We start from the raw sequence: 17,104 nt of genomic DNA on the forward strand, positions 1-17,104 counted from the left end.
ATGGCGGTACATGTTATTTTTTTGTGTGGGTGGCAGTAAAAATGGTCTAATTTCATATAAAAAAATCGATGTATGGCAGTTTCGAGGGCCTGGGCGCCGCATTACTTGACGTAACGTAAATATAACCTATTTGAAAAAATTGAATATCATAATTAATTATTATAATAGTGGGTTATTCGCCATTAATCGTGATAAACACCTAATTTAAATTACTACCGTTAGAATCATGGCTGATGATGGTGAAAATGTAAGTAGCAACAGACACTCGTAAGAATTTAAAAATCGCGTTTCTTCGGTTTGTGATTGAAATAGAAGATCAAACATTGATTTTATAACGAAATTAGAACCTTCTCTGCCCTTTTAGTATTAAAAAGGCCCTATTTGACTTCAACAGTTTAGTCTTCAAACTAAAGGTCGAAATATCACTGAGATGTCTTCGATTTCAGGTAGCGGGAATGACCGTTAAAGAGCCCTTGGATTTAATACGACTCAGCTTAGACGAGAGAATATACGTCAAGATGCGAAACGAACGCGAACTGCGAGGCAAATTACATGTTCGTATACTTTTTACATTTTATTTATAAAACTATACCTGACCAGGTTAACACTGTATTTTGAATTGTATGATGGCTTTTATTGCACGTAACTCAACATTAGCCTATTATTGAACTTGTTTCTTATAATATTATGATTTTATTTTTTACAGGCTTACGATCAGCATTTGAACATGGTTCTAGGAGACGCAGAAGAAACCATAACAACAGTTGAAATTGATGAGGAGACTTATGAAGAAGTGTACAGGACAACTAAAAGAACCATACCTATGCTATTTGTAAGAGGAGATGGGGTCATACTTGTGTCACCACCTGTACGAGTTGGTGTTTAGAATAATTTAGATTGTAAGTTATAAATAAAACTAAGTAATATGAACTGGTCTTTATTTTTGACCTAATAATTTTAAAACAGATTCATTAGTAAAGTTATGATTTCTCTTTCCAAGTAGTTCATCCTCATCCATCGGATCAATAACTGTACCAGCCTTAGTAATCACACTAGGCTTGATCAACTTTTTATGAGCATTTTCAGGAATAAACGTATTGCCCAATGGAGCTCTTATAGAGGCTTCATAATCCTTCACAGTTGTGAATGGGAATGGGACATCTGAAACTTTATGCACTTGAAGTTTTGGGTCTTTATACTCTTTGATAATGATGTCGCCCTTATTTATATCACGACGCGGCATTAGTGGTGCAGCTTTGAGAATAAACCTGTTCTTTTTCCTCTTAGTAGGTTTTACACCTTTGCCACCCCAGGTTCCCCAACCAGGGAGGCTTAAATCAACATCTTCCAACTTGTCCTTATTTATCTCATCTTCTTTTTCTTGTCTAAAACTATCTACAACATCATCTTCCTCAAACACTTCCTCTATATTAACCTTGGGCACAACCTGTTCATCATCATCTAAGAGATCATAGTCATTTGCACCACCTGGTAGTGCAGTGTTCAAATACTTGGGCTTCACTTCTATGAATCTGCTTGGGTCGATATTGGAATTAAAGTTTTCCTGGGAAGTTGTGACTTGAGCAGTTTCTATCACTTTAGAAAGTGGTTTACTTAAACACTTAGAATCTTCTATTTTTTTACTTGCAGTTTCAATCAATTCCTCGTCAATAATTGCCTTTACTTTCTGATTTTTCATCTTAAAATATTCCAAATTATCAAAATCCTTCTTTTCTTGGGTGTTCTCTGTTTTATTTGGCTTCATTCTATCAAGTTTTTTTATATTTTTTCTAAGTTTCTGCAATTTCTTCTCTACCTTGCCAGCTATATCATCTTCAAGAGAATCAAATGCTGTCAAAATGTCATGTGGGGGTTTTGTTTCTGAATTTGTGCCAACTTTGCTTTGGTTATTGTCTATTATAGACTCAACAATCCATTTTGAAGTGGCTACTAATTTTGTACTAACATTTTCACCCTTTTTTATGGAAACATTTTGAACAGACTTTTTGCTTTTCTTTGTTTGTGGTTCTTCATAATTTTTAGTAATATCAACAGGAGCTGTGTTTGCTTTAGTATTTGTCCTTTTACCTTTATTACAACTGGTGTAATCTTCATGATCAGATAATATTTTTTCTGAATTGGATGAAACAGCTTTCATGCTGGTATCATCTTGAGCTTTTACATCATGTTCATTGAGTTTTCTTACACCTTCTTTAATTTTTTCTAAGACGCTAGGTTCATCTTCACCAGAGTCACTATCATCTTTCTTCTTAAACATTCTTCCTTGAACATGTTTCTTATATCCAAAGTCAAACAACTCATCAACATTGGGTTTATCTGATCTTTTCAACATCCAAGGATTCATAGGGTCTTGTGAAAGTGGTATATCTGATATAGTTTCATTTATTTCTGGATCATCATCCGAAGAATCATTCTCTTGAGTTTTTTGAGTCAATGCCCTGCTTACAGCCAGTTGTTCAGCTAGTTCTTGCCTTACCTAAACAACAAACAGCAGTAATTGTTATTTATGTTAAAAACTATTAATATTTAACTGTACTGTCCTTTATCTATTAAACAATTTTAATATTCATGAATGAAGTACTTCGAGAGCCTTTCTCTGTCAAAGCATAATTATTTACGCAATATAGACAATGGCATATTTGTGTTACTGTACATATTTTCCTTCTACTTACATCTTTGTCATACTTGGCGCGAACCAATTTACTTTTAGCCCATTTTCCAGTATTTTTATGCCTTAGTGTATGTCGCTCCAAAGCACGAACTTTGTCCAAAGCCTCCAGTTTCTTTAAAGCTTCTTCAGGATCTTTCTTTTGTAATTCTTCAAATTCTTTCAGCTGTGCTTTAAGCTTTTCTTTCTTCCGTATTCTGGACATTAAATATGAAAATATAAAATAATACTAAATTCAAGTTACAATGTAACTAACAAAACTGTAACTTACAAAAATGTAACAATTAATAAATAAATAACCCACACACTTAACATAGCCCCGCACTAGGGAAACCCTGAGTCACGGGTGCCATGGACACACACACAGACAACCACAAATCACACCCAAACTCATGAGAGAAATAATTGTAGGCCATACAACTATTTCTCCTGGCCCGGGAATCGAACCTGGGACCTCTGCGTGGCAGTCCGGCATGGTAACTGTTCGGCCACGGAGGCAGGTATCTTCTCTCTCAGTTTTCTTCTTTAATTATCTTCAGTTGCTCAGTAGTTTCTAGGTACAACTGATAAGACTTAGAAAATATAAACAATTAATTACCTATGATACTTTTTACTCTTTATCTTGCTTTGCCGCTTAGCTTTAGCTGCCTGATATGACTGCTGTGCTCTCATCTTAGCCAAATGCTGCCTGTGCTCTACCATCTCCTGGTACGTCATTGGATACAGTTTTTCTTCTTCATCCTCTTCTTCAACCATTGCTGGAGGATCCAATTCTTCTAATTCTTTCTCTAATGCTGATTTAAGCTCGAATTTTGATATAAACTCTTCAGTTGGTTGCAATTTTGCAGAGACACTTTTTAAGGGAAAAGATACATAGTCCACAGTGTGACTCCTAGCGACAACAGGGTCCCATCTTCCGACTCTCTTCTTCGTTGCATCGTATCCTGTCAATCGCTTGATACGCTCAACCTGCGGCCTCTCCAATGGTTTTGACAAGACTGTGGACGCATCCTGACTTTTCTTAAGTTTCTTACCAATCTGTGTATGACGTGCGGTGTCACCTAATACATTAACAACATTACTCAAGTCTAGCTTCGTCGTTCTTTTAATTAAATTAAACTCTGAATTGATATTCGTCGGCTCATTGCGAGTAGGCTCGGAAATGTGTTGCGTCTTGTCTAACTTCGATATTGCACTTACTAGACGATCATGTTCCGACGCTACGTATTCTGTATCGTCTACAGTATCTTCTATGCCTTCCATGTCAAAATCAGTTAGTAAATTTTATCCGCTCAAGAAAGTGAACAAAAATTATATTGACATACCACTAAGTACCACATGAATAAAATACAACGAAATATAACCTAACTTTTTGACAGCTCCAATGACAAGTCTCCAAGTTAATAATATGAACTTAGAGGGAGATAGCACTATACAAAGTTGAATGTGTACGTGTTCTTTATCGTTTCGTTTCTAATAATATGCAAGCAACAAAGCAGTATTGAGGGATCTTTTCGTTTCATTTCATAATTTTTTGCTTGCAGGGTTCTGCATACCCCGCCAAATTTATGTTATTTATTATAGCGCTTTTAGATATCTTTATCTATTAGTGATTGATTTGCTATATCTTATTACTAGCAAATCAATCACTTTTTATAATAATTATTATGGTTCTCGAAATAAAACCACCGGTGATATGTTTGATGGGTATTATATATTTAATACATTCAAGTCACACACAATTAAAAAATTATCAAATTAAACATTACTTACGTTCAAAATCCTAACAAAATTAATTTACTGTAAACACGAATTATTTATTGTTTGAAAAATTTTTGAAGTATTATATTAATAAAAAGTACATGTGCTTACAAAATAAACTCATTAAGTCAAAGCAGTGTCCTAAATTTAAAACTTCGCTGATAGCTGCCATGTACTTTTTTACTACTGTATAACTTTATACAAACATCTCTAGTCTGCTATATGCCGAGACTCAACAGATGATGGCGGTGATGGCGAAAGGTTGTCTAGATTTCCGTGGCGAGATTGAAGAACTTGGGATCTATTTTGCTGACGATTACGGTACAACTTAGCTTCGTCAGTACATTTGACAGTTATTGCACTCCTGCAAACATAAGATAATTATGTAAAGTTAATTTATTTTACGACAAGATGAACAAGTCGTGTGACTGGTGGTAAGGGACACGCATAGACGTTGCAACTGTCGTGGATAGCCATGAAAGTTGCAATGCCACTCTCAACGTTAAATCGCAAAGATCTGAGGAGCACTGCTGTTGACAAGTACCATGGGCCTGTAATTTCACCAATTCGATTTGTGTATTAGAAGCTTTGTTATCACAACTATAATCTAATTACCTAACTAAATTTTTTGGTACACCGCATCGATCTGCAACCGTGTTTATAATATCTTCTACCATTTTTGGATCCAAGCATTTCTTAGGTGGCTTGTTGGAAAAAGCAGGTGATTGTTTTCCGGTGAGAGAATGCGTTGCTAAAACTCTGAAAAATTATAACCTTAATAGAAAGAAAATCATCATAACCTCATAAATTGATTCTACAGTTTTTATTATTTAGAAACATACCTGCGCGGAAATACAGCCTGTAGCAATTGCCTAGTTGCCGTTGTGTATGAATCCCAATTGATTTCATTCATTAGGCGCTGTGGTATAGTAACATTTCCCTTCCCAATAGACACCTGAAAATGGAACTGTTTTTAGCGTAGCTATATTTGTTTTTTCAAACAAACCCTTGGTTTGAAAATATAGTGTGGATCGGAAAAAAATATCAATCGCGAAAACCTAAGAACTCGAAGTGCTTATATTATTCATAGAGATTATTCATAGTAACGCGAAAAATTTAGTTGTGTTGTCATTGCCATACCATGTCATTGTTTGCTAAAAAAGACTGCGATTCAATATTATTAGTAGTGTGCGCTGAAACTCTCCTAACTTGTAAGGTTTTAGATGTACTGCTCATTTCATCAACTCCAGTTACTAGAGCAGAGTTCTCAGTGTTCTGCCCACCTCTAGCCTCGTCGATTGTACCCATTTCTTCGCTATGATTTTGTTCAATTTCATTTTCTGATATCTCGGCAGATGAATCATTCGTTTGTGCTCGAGTGGATTTCTTAAACTTTTTGTACAATTCTTTCAATTCATTTTCCATTTCCGTGATTAATTGTAATCGCCGAACAGGATCCAATGGGGGTGGTTCATAAGGTAAATCAGTTTGGGTGCTTTGATCAATCGTGTCTAGTCTTTCATTTTCGCTGGACTAAAAAGACAAACCAATTTCAATTTTTACAACCTCAACAGCAATTAATTGTTAAATTTAAGAAAATATAGGAAATGAAACTATTTTTCCGGATTTAAATCGCGTATATTTGTTTTTTCAAACAAACCGGTCCCTTTACAGGTCCCATGGTCACGGTCGACTGAGGTGGTACAGTCTTCAACCAGTTATGTCTATACGCGATTTAAATCCGGAAAAATAGTTTCATTTCCTATGTGTAACAATTGCGAAAACCTAAGAACTTGAAGAAAATATTTAAATAAGTCACGGTATATAATTTACACAGTAGGTTGACTTACTATAAGTAATTATATATATATACGAATGTTAAGGATCTAAGATCCCACTCTTATTTGCACAAACTGTTATTTTTTTGTATTACTGAGAATTTAAATCGTTTACGGCGTTCACGTCGTTGTGAGGTTAAATTTTTATTAAAAAATTTTTACAATATGTAAATTTAGCTGAGATTCACTATACCTCATCGTCACTAGTACTTGTATTGGATTCCACATTGGCTGTTATCTGTGGTGTGCTACTGGGTCCTGCACCAAAGAAAGCTTGAGAGCTATGATTGAAAGGTGACATGATCTGCAGGAACAGAAAAGATACACATACTTGATTAATATTCATTTTCATTACGTAAATAAATAATGGTTTTTTAATTCAACTTTTAAAAATTTCTGCGAAGTTAACGGTATGTTTAAATACGTACGTGGTAAAACCAATCAAATTATATTAAAAAGTAGATTTATATACGACTATGTACTTACTAAAGGGTCTTGTTTCATTTCCTTTATAGTTCTCATGCACAAGCTGAGAACGTTTTGCACCTGATTATCCTGCCGCTGCAGAAACATTTTGTGTTCCTTGATTTGTCGTTTATCATCTGTAATTGAAATTTTAGAAAATTGAGCTTCATTGTTAAAATTAATTAAAATACAAATACAAAAGACGTGGGTACTAACAAAAAATACTGAATAACAAAAAAAATTACCTGAAATTTTAAGAATTTGAGCTTTACGCGGTATGCTTCCATTCTTATTTGGTTGTATGTGTATTATTTGACCAGGTCTAGCATCACTTTCCCTGTTGATCACAGTGTCTGCTATACCATAGCTAGGCAACACGTTCACATTTTTATCGTCCAACCACTCAACCAGTAACCACACCCGTCGAGACATTTTGATTCTAAGTAAATAAAATTATAACCGCTAAAAGTAAATCAACGTTGAAATAAATTCAATGAATCAAGCAGTGCAGTGTAAGTGCACACAGCAAATGGGCGAAATGCACATTAGCGCTCAATCCCTGCAGGTAAAATTTTATTGACAATGGTTTTGCTGAGGTCCCCAGTTCCGACCCTTAACCAACGGTAAAACACAAAAAAAATGATTCACCAAGTAGCAAAATAAAACTAGAAACTAATAATAGTATTACAATTTTACAATATTATTTTTGTTCAAGAACTTTAAGTTAATACTACACTTAATGGTTTTATTAAATTGTACAGAAAGCTGTTACTGAAGTCAACACGTACCTATGTAACTAGTTTTAATAAATTATATTTTATTACCAGGAACAAAAAGGAGAATAATTTATAACGTCGAACCTAAACTATTACGTTAAAATTTAAAACGTTAAACCGAAAAACACTTTAATATGTGTATCACCCGAATTAATTTGCCAACCCAACAAAAGATGGAGGAATTTAAAAATCTCATTTAATTTTTTTAAGAACTACCCACTAAATTACAAAATATTGACAAGCTTAGTAAATTCACTCAAGCGAATTAACTAGACATATCAAAATTTTGTGTGGGTCCCGTAAGTTACGTGCCATTTATTGATTATTGCGGGGTTGAATTGTGTAAACCCAACTATAATCACGCTACTTTCCTAAAATTATTTAGCTACATATTACAGTTATATACATTACGTTGAAAAATAAGAGTAAGCTCAAAAACATTCATAAAATTCGATATCCATGCTGTTTTGCAAGCCTTAACTTTTCATTATTGTGAATTTGAGGATGAACGAATTGATAGTTTCATATATTTTTCAAGACATACTAAGTATTGACATATTCAAATATTACAAAAATAATTGATTTTAAGCAAGTACTCCAAAGCGTAACGTGGAACGATATAATAAAACATGAAAATAGTCTGAACGAAAACTATACAATGCATTCAATAATAATCTTCAAAAAATATTAAACAAATGCATACTTAAATTGAATCATAAATTACGTAATAAACCTACGAAATCATATCTGGCTCTTAGGCTTAAATGATCGGGTCAAAAAAAGTTTTACATTATCACATGCAAAAAATTAAATTATGCATAATTATTGTAAAGTATACTGTAATACTTTTAAATAAATGTCCAGAACTCAAAAAAGATAAGTAACTTATACAAAAAAAAAAAAAAAGGTATTCAATTCAAAAAATAAAAGATAAGCTATGTAGTAGAATATCATAAATAATGCAACTAATCGTATACCCCGGACAGTTACACAAAACATAATATTGAAACAACCGACAATTACTCATCATGATCCAAAAACGATTGCAAATTATATCAACAACTCTACATCACAACTATAAGTAACATTCAGAATTTAATGTTATAAATTCATTCAATAATTCGCTTTATTTAAAAATTGATAAGCTTAAAATGAAATCTAGTTTTGGTGTGAACGAAATTCCGCCGATTTTAGTGCAGAAATATGTACAGAAGGGTTTCTCCTCATCCTCTAAGGATGGAGAAAATAACAGCCTAAGACGTAAACGACCTCCATCAGTCAATATATTTTCATAGTGTGCTGTTTGTGGATGAGGTCTCTACAATTTTATCTAGCAAATGTGCTAACTCACTAAAGAATGTCTTAGATGCAGTACTCTGGACTCGATCGCGGAATGATTTAATCGCAACAATCTACAATTATATCTGAAAAAAACTAAGTTAATACAATTTAGGCCTACCAAAAAACTGCTTTAGAGATTAATAAATATCGATATAAATGAAATTAATTAGAAATTGCAGATTCAGCTAGAATGCTGAGTATCGATATAGACACGCACTTAAATTGGAAACACTATATTCAAAAACTTTCTAACTGTTCGTCTTTATTTATAAATATACTCTAAGGGTCGTATTCCAGAACTGCATTCAATGCTATATCTCAATAGAGGTCTGGAATACAACTCTTAGGGTCGTATTCCAGAACTGTACTTAATGCTCAAGTCAGGATTTGAGCAGACTTGAGTATGATTTCAAGCACTGGAAATACGACCCTAATGGCAAGAACTTGAGTATGATTTCTAGTGCTTTGAATCATACTCAAGTCCTGACTTGAGCATTGAAAAGAGTTCTAGAATACGACTCTCAGACAATTAAATCGTGTTACTAACCAAAAAAGGCTCTCACATCTTTCTCAACTTATGCGTTATATTATGCGTCTGCTCACTTACGGCTGGCATATGGGATTGTACTGTGGCATGTGGGGAAATTGCTGTAACATTCAACAGATTTTTATTCATCAGAAGAAATGGATAACAATATTAACTAACATAGATCAAATGGATTCCTGTAATCCTTACTTTATAAAACTCAATCTACTTACTCTAACATGCTTATACATTTTGAAGCATGTAAATACGTTAAAAAAATATAAAGACTTGCACTCCATTAAAAATATTATGACGTAATAATCGTTATCAAAATAAACAAGCTGTCTTTCTCTGTCTTAAAACTATTTTCTTGAGCTTCACATTTAATGTTAATAAAAATATATAGCCACATCCCTGCACAAGCCCCTGAGGAAGATTTCTCAGTTCCTGAGACCCGTGAAATGTAACATCCCCTTACAGGATGCAGTAGTTTACAAGCTTGACTGTAAGTGCGGTCTCTCTTATATTGGACAAACAAAGCGAAGTATTTGTACCCGCGTCAAAGAACATATAGCTGATGCCAAACATCGTCGCGTAAACAAGTCTGCAGTCTGCGAGCATGTCATGGATAAACCTACAAATTCAATGAAGTTTGACAAACCCCAGGTCCTTGCAAAAGAAGTCCGTTATCTACCCAGGATGCTGCGAGAGGCCATTGAAATTAAAAAACATCCTAATTTCAACAGGGAAGATGGTTTCTCCGTACCACCAGTTTGGGATCCAGTATTTCCTCTAATGAAAACCCAATCCCAAACAGACATAAGACTGCAGTACTAATTAATATGTTTTAGTTTATTCTAATTTCTATTAATAATTAATAATAAATTGAACTTAATAAAAATTCATTCAATAAAATAATTTGTAAAACTTAATATAGCGTAAATTGGAATGTTTCTTTGTAAAATTAAAAATTAGGTATTTAATTAATAACTATTGTAACTATAGTGAAAAAATAGGGTGATTTGCATCAATATTAGACATAACTGGTTGAAGACTGCACCACCTCAGTCAACCGTGACCATGGGACCTGTAAAGGGCCCGAAACGTCGTTTTGTTTGAAAAAACAAATATACGCGATTTAAATCCGGAAAAATAGTTAATTTCCTATGTGTAACAATCGCGAAAACCTAAGAACTCGATACATATTTTAAAATTATAATTATTTTTACGTACCTACCAAAAATATTTGTAAGTTTAATCTGAATCATCCATGTGAAATGCAAATTATGAATGTGATATGAAAAATAGCGCAAGAAACTTTGCTATTCAGCAAAAGCGGAACTTTACTCATTGTTTTAGATAATGTTCTTTGCACTACGGAACCCAAATCTATTTTTGTTTTGTGTTTCGTTTTACGTAGTTATTGCTTTGATTATTTTAATTGTGCTTAGAATAACAATTGTTCCCAAGTTATTGAAGAAAAGTAATTTCTTTTTATAGTAACTATTTCATTTCTATAAATGAGAGTTTGACATTCTTTACTTCGTACGGATTATATCAATTTTAAAATTCACACTGTTCTAAGCAGTATGAATTCTAATATTTGTGTCCAGTCCACACTTCAGAAAATTAATAGTATATTTAAGAAAAAAAAAACAAATTGTCGAAATGGAAGGCTGAAGGCAGTGTTTTGATACGAATTATGCAATTAAATTGCGACATTAGTGCGTGATTTGTTGTCACAGCATATGTCGAATAATGTCTCACGATAACGATTTATTGATATCGGTTCCTCGTGCGTGTATTACCGAGTTTTACAGCAAGTATCTGAATTTGGTGGAAACTTTTTACTATGTCACTTTGTCGGAGAATAAATCGAGTTTTACCAAAGAAAAGAGTGAATATGCGTATTTCAACGTGATATTTAATCTGAATCCAACTGATGGAAACTACAATCCACGGGAGCTTGTAGGGAGGATACAGGTAAGCAAGTCTAAAGATCTTCCTCTATTTGCCTTAATGTTTTCTTATATCTGTTTAATGCTTAAGGAAGCGAGTGAAATTTAGACCAGAACGTCGGCTGTGTTTCATTTCGAAATGAGTACCTAACCGAATACGTGGTTAAATTCAACGAGTATGTAATATAGTCTTTTTCTCCTTTAGCTTCATGAATTTCGCATTCTCTATTGCTCCTTTAACAATTAATTACTATGAAATTTGGCGTTGATAATTTATGTGATTGTAAAGCAGAATTCATTATTCTATAGCATATTATTTACTTGGTGTACAGTATTTATCTATTTGGAAAAAAATACTGCACATGTATGGCAAAAACATTAAGGTTTATAGATGTGTTTTATCTTTTGTGTTCTAATTATTTGTTATTAAAGCTAACCTTATTAATGTGACTTAAAAAGAATGTTGCTTAGTTTATTGTATAGTGATGCATTTAGTTGAGTTCTCAATAAATTCACTGAAACGGAATTAATCTTAAAGAAACATTAAAATGTAACCATTAATGTATTAAACAATATTTTTATAATTTTTTTTTTATCAACCCATCAATCTTAGGGTCACATGGTGTTAGAACGTGTAGCTGCGTTTTCATCCACCATTTTATTTAAATTTATAAAAAAAATTGTAAATATTAAAAAAAAGTTAAGGACACTGTCTCTGTGTCTCTAGGACATGTGACATACAAATTATTGAAGATGTTTATTAAAACGATATGACTTTCCTTTGTAACCTCCTTAGTGAGTCAGTGTAGTGTTAATACTATTTTTAATCTTAAACTAGTAAGCAACCCACTAAACATTAGTGTTTTGTCTGTAATTAAGTCTGACTAAAGCTATTCATTTACGTCAACTTCTGTTCTGTTGAGTGTAATTAATAATAAATTTAACGTTACATACAGATCCTTCACAATTCATGTATTAATATAAGGAATTTTATCAAGTTAGCATAAAGGCACTGTGTTTCAATGAGACAAAGAGTAACTGTAATGTAATGTATACCTACCTGTTCAGCTTCATACCATACTTCAAACAAAGATGGGAATTGGTATCAATTTATGTCACAGTGTCTTATCATTGTTTTTTAAATATTTCCGATAGCAGATTATCTATTTCTTCAAAATTAAACTTTATGTTTATGGCGTAAGGTAGCATTTTTAGTTTGGCTTTAGCCAAATTTTTCTGCAAAGTACTGAATGAAGAGTATCTTATATTTTAAAGTAAATTTTGAGTGAGTGCATAAATGTATGTGAATTGTAAAATTGTTTTGTTAAGGAAGAACAATTCACTGTCCTTTGAAAGCTAAGCACATGACCTTTAGGTCCCTCATGGAAGAAAAAAAACAATGGAAGTACTAATTGAGGCTTAACTGCCTTAAGCCTCAATTAGTATTGATATTGCTGTCGCCAAAATGCACGCAAACAAATGATAAACACAATGAAATCTTGATAATATTAGTCATAGTTTCTAATTTAAAAAGATTTAACGATTTCTGGACTGTTAATATAATTTAAAGTTTACCCAGTCTCTATATCATTAAGATTTATTCAATGTGCTGCCATCTTACGGCCAGAAGCTGGACTATGACGAACGGTTAACATCTGAATGTATATAAATTGAAAATGTATTAACATAAGACTTACTGATGATATGCAATACTACTACGGGTAATATTTTTGATGCTACTACCATTTTTGCTCTTCAAAATAGCACAATAAGGCATTCTTCTACGATTTTAGAGTACCATACAAAGCAAAAATGGCGGACTGACCTCAAGTAGGTCTAACAAGACCCACTGTTGGCACACGTCAGACACTAACTAACCACTTCTACTGTATTTATTGTTCTGTGATGTCCCTAATAACCAGTGTTATATATAACATCAATAAAACACCAGTTTCTTAACAGGTGTTAATTATTAATTACCCTCAATAATAAGAAAAGTGGTGTGAAACTATTATTGAGACTACAGTAAGGTACTCCTACCAACTAGGAGGACTGGGAAACTAACAGTCTCACCTAGAAAGACGGTAGCCTTCTATGCTGTACCGAAGGGTCCTAAGATGGGACCCAACATAGGCTGTGGTATACATGGTGTGAAACCAAAGCTCGGCTACAAGCTGACACTACTTTGTTAAGTATAATTTACATAAACTCAGATAGTCAAGTGGCACTACATGTACTAGCCTCAGTCACCCAAACATCGAGGATTGTAGTTTGTAGTTGTAGAGAACTGAGTAAATATACTGAATACTCTTGGGGAAAGTAATACAGTGGTACTGCGCTTGGTTCCAGGCCACTCTGACATCGATGGTAATGAGTCAGCAGATGAACTGGCAAAGGCTGGTGCTAGGGAGACCTTTATTGGGCCCGAACCCTTCATAGGGATAGCATACAGCATGGCTAAGCTCACTCAGCTAAATGAGAGCACACACCTCTCCCGATAAATGTGCCTACAGGACAAGGGCCTTGAGCATTCAGAAGCCCTGATATCTGCCTACAGTACCAAACAATGTAGAGAAGCTCTGTCATTGGACAGCAATGGCATAAGAGTGCTCACTAGAGCCTTAACTTACCACCTTACCTATCAGGGGATGGGCGTACGTAGTTCCGTACTGGGAAGGCACATGCCACAACCAGATGACATTAAATCTGTCAGAGCCAGGAAAGTCCTTCAGTACTTCAATGCCGTCGGCCTTGGTGATGATCACAATTAATCAGTCAATGGTCGCAGTGATGAGGGGATGCATAGCTAGCCTTGAAATTAAAGTCAAAACTGCCCTTGGAACAACTAACATTTTTATCAGAATTGAGTTGTAATCATACTCGGGATCAGAAAAGAAAGGTCTTGTCTACCTAACTTTTTTATAGAAATCTATCTCCATAATTGTTGGATACACAGTAAGCTCAAAACGCACAACTGACGTCAATAATCAAATTTTTTATCATAAAAGGTAATGTTTGACGTTTATTACGTTAAAAAAGCTTATATCAGTGCTATCAGGGTGCTGGTGAAATTACATGACTGTCTTTCTCTGTTAGCATGCTCTTCTTTGTTACATGACATACTTGACTATTCAATATTAAAATAAGATAAAAAATTTAAGATCAAAAGACCAACAATGGGACTTTCTGGTATAATTTTGGAATGTTATTAACTGCACATTAATTAATCAAAGTGGACATTCTTTGTTTTAACTACTGTCGGATAATTTTCCAAGAAATCTCAAATAGTGGAAATTTTTCCAGAAAGATTTCCCGAAAAATTGGAAAAATAAAATTTCGAAGGCTCATATTATGTTCTACGTTTATAAATATCTTTTGAAGTTTTATTTAGCATGAATTATAAAATAAACTTGTGTATCTAAAAGCCACATATTCTCTATGTGCGAGAACGAGTTTTAGGGTCGTATTCTAGAACTCTACTCAATGCTCAAGTCAGGATTACACTGGAAACACAAGCACTGGAAATACGACCGTAATGACAGGGACTTGAGTATGATTTCGAGTGCTTTAAACCATATTCAAATCCTGACTTGAGCATTGCGTAGAGTTCTAGAATACGACCTTAAAAATCAGATTTCACAACAGCGAAAAAAACCTTTTTAGTGGCTTCATCGTTTTCGTTCAGCAACTTGAACTTTTAACAGATGTCAACATCAAATGTGGAAAACTAAGGGAAAAATGTTGGAAAATATCTGGAAAAATATTTATTTTTCTGAAAAATATGATTTTTTCAAAATTTTACCATGACTCAACACTAGTTTTAACCCTGTTTTTTAGCTTAATTCTTTGTTATTACGTGAGGCGCACTATAAGTTTCCGGAATGTATAAGAAAAAAATACTATAAATGGTTAAAAATGAGTTTATTGTTTCTCAAAATATTTTCCGTTAGCGTTAATGCACTTTTTTATACGAATGAACCAATTTTGAAAACATTTATGCCACTCCTCCGTGACAATCTGTGACACATATTTTTCATACTCTCGACAGCCTCTTCAGGCGCTGAAAATCGTTGACCGCGTAACTGGTTCTTAATTTTTGGAAATAAATAAAAGTCACAAGGTGCCAGGTCGGGACTGTACGCGGGATGGCTAATAAGGTCAACGTTGTTCACCTTCAAAAATTCATTTGTCTGTCTGGCCGTGTGAGAACTGGCATTATCGTGGTGCAAGATGATACGGCGTTTATGGTTATTTTTACGGAGTTTGTCAATAACTTCCGGCAAACAAATGGTCGTGTACCAATCACTATTCACGGTACAACGATTCTCCAAAGCAACAGTAGCCACGTGTCCAGTTTTATTAAAAAAAGAAGCAATCATCCGCTTAGAGGCACTTTGCACGCATGCCACTTTGGTTGGTTTCGGCTCATCTCCGAGATCCATACGCTCGATGGCTGCTTTGTTTTGGGATCGTAACTATAAATCCATGTTTCGTCACCTGTTACTATTTCCCACACCTAACTTGACGCCCCTTCGTTGAATCTGGTAAGCATGGCATTGCACCAAGTGACGCGATCCGTTTTTTGAGCCTCAGTCAAATTGTGTGGGATCCACCGAGAGCGCTCCTTTTTCACACACAAATGTTTTTGTAGTATTGATTGTATTTGGCTGATGCCTATGCCTAAAGATGCACGAATCTCATGGTATGTCACATGTCTGTCTGATTTGATCGTACGGCGCACAGCATCGATGTTTTTGTTGTTCACAGCAGAAGACGGGCGACCATCACAAAATTCGTCACTGAGATTCACACGACCGCGTTTGAATTCTGCAAAATAGCTATAAATAGTCGTCTTGCATGGTGCTTCATCGGCAAAAGCGGTTTGAAGCCGAGCGAAGCTCCGCTGAGCTGTTAAATTACACTTAAGGTCGCAGAAAATCATACTACGAAAATAGTCACGAGTTAAATCCATGGTGATGTAGACAACCAATTTCTAAAATGACGCCACAATGTAAAAACAAGTAACAGTCAGATGAAACAAACTGTATACTACAGCCAAAGAGTCCCATTTTCAAATGTTGTAATTACTTTTTAAATATTGTTTATGTAAGTAGCCAGTTCCGGAGACTTATGCGCCCTATGTTAATAATCCACTTAAGTCTTTTGTTTTCTATTAGGAGCTATGTATATGTTTTTCCAAGGTTTAAACTTGAAGTAAATATTTCGTCTATGCAATTTATTACTCCATAACACAGGAAACTCAATTATGTATTGACGTAATTTAACCCTCCGTCATCCTGGCGCTCCTAGCCCACAATAGTGAGGGCAACGAGATCTTCAAATATTTTCTCTGTAACAAGAAGTATCTCTTCCAAATCTACTCGTATGCCTAGCCCACTCTAAACACAATTTGACGATTGTTGAAATAAAATTGTCTTCTCTTTACCTTTGTTTTTGCGTTGAATATCAATCTCCAAGATATTTTTCGGTTTACTCTACAATTTTGAAAGTTGTCCATTGTAGAATAGATTACTTGCTTGTGTGCATGCTGAATGTCGAGAACCTGTTTAACAGCTTTGACAAAAGCATTGTTTTACAACTAGGGTATATGAGTATATCGAATTCTTAATTATTCATTAATAATATTTTATTTTTGTATTTCTGTTTTGGTTTTGGTTGTTGAGCATTTAATTTTGTTTCTCTAGTCTGTCATGTGTTGAATTTCTTTATATTTTTTTATGTCTGAGTGA

At 34.2% G+C, this 17,104-nt stretch overlaps 3 protein-coding genes across 4 annotated transcripts; 1 reads left to right on the top strand and 2 right to left on the bottom strand.

Annotated features, from left to right (window-relative positions):
• The first annotated feature begins 92 nt into the window (after nucleotides 1-92).
• Nucleotides 93-922, top strand: LOC113231322 (U6 snRNA-associated Sm-like protein LSm3). The gene is made up of 3 exons (XM_026465601.1): nucleotides 93-247; nucleotides 447-554; nucleotides 707-922. Exons 1-3 carry the CDS (start codon nucleotides 227-229, stop codon nucleotides 884-886), a joined length of 309 nt encoding a protein of 102 aa, XP_026321386.1. The 5' UTR covers nucleotides 93-226; the 3' UTR covers nucleotides 887-922.
• Nucleotides 923-931: 9 nt separating this feature from the next.
• LOC113231321 (U3 small nucleolar RNA-associated protein 14 homolog A) lies at nucleotides 932-3,952 on the bottom strand. Its single transcript, XM_026465600.1, has 3 exons — nucleotides 3,288-3,952; nucleotides 2,694-2,886; nucleotides 932-2,497 (listed from the first exon to the last, which is right to left on the bottom strand). Exons 1-3 carry the CDS (start codon nucleotides 3,950-3,952, stop codon nucleotides 938-940), a joined length of 2,418 nt encoding a protein of 805 aa, XP_026321385.1. The 3' UTR covers nucleotides 932-937.
• Nucleotides 3,953-4,393: 441 nt separating this feature from the next.
• On the bottom strand, nucleotides 4,394-14,005 carry LOC113231458 (early boundary activity protein 1-like). Of its 2 annotated transcripts, XM_026465784.1 has the most exons (9): nucleotides 13,993-14,005; nucleotides 9,418-9,518; nucleotides 6,999-7,192; nucleotides 6,775-6,890; nucleotides 6,482-6,592; nucleotides 5,591-5,983; nucleotides 5,293-5,405; nucleotides 5,066-5,209; nucleotides 4,394-4,814 (listed from the first exon to the last, which is right to left on the bottom strand). In XM_026465784.1, the coding sequence occupies exons 3-9, from the start codon at nucleotides 7,183-7,185 to the stop codon at nucleotides 4,661-4,663; spliced, it is 1,218 nt and encodes a 405-aa protein (XP_026321569.1). In that variant the 5' UTR covers nucleotides 7,186-7,192; nucleotides 9,418-9,518; nucleotides 13,993-14,005; the 3' UTR covers nucleotides 4,394-4,660. The 2 variants fall into 2 exon arrangements, with proteins under 2 accessions (XP_026321569.1, XP_026321570.1); XM_026465785.1 differs by lacking the exons at nucleotides 9,418-9,518; nucleotides 13,993-14,005 and adding an exon at nucleotides 7,542-7,696.
• Nucleotides 14,006-17,104: the final 3,099 nt, after the last annotated feature.

This window comes from Hyposmocoma kahamanoa, unplaced genomic scaffold, assembly GCF_003589595.1.
Source record: "Hyposmocoma kahamanoa isolate Upper Pololo Valley unplaced genomic scaffold, ASM358959v1 65, whole genome shotgun sequence".
Lineage (NCBI taxonomy): Eukaryota > Metazoa > Arthropoda > Insecta > Lepidoptera > Cosmopterigidae > Hyposmocoma > Hyposmocoma kahamanoa.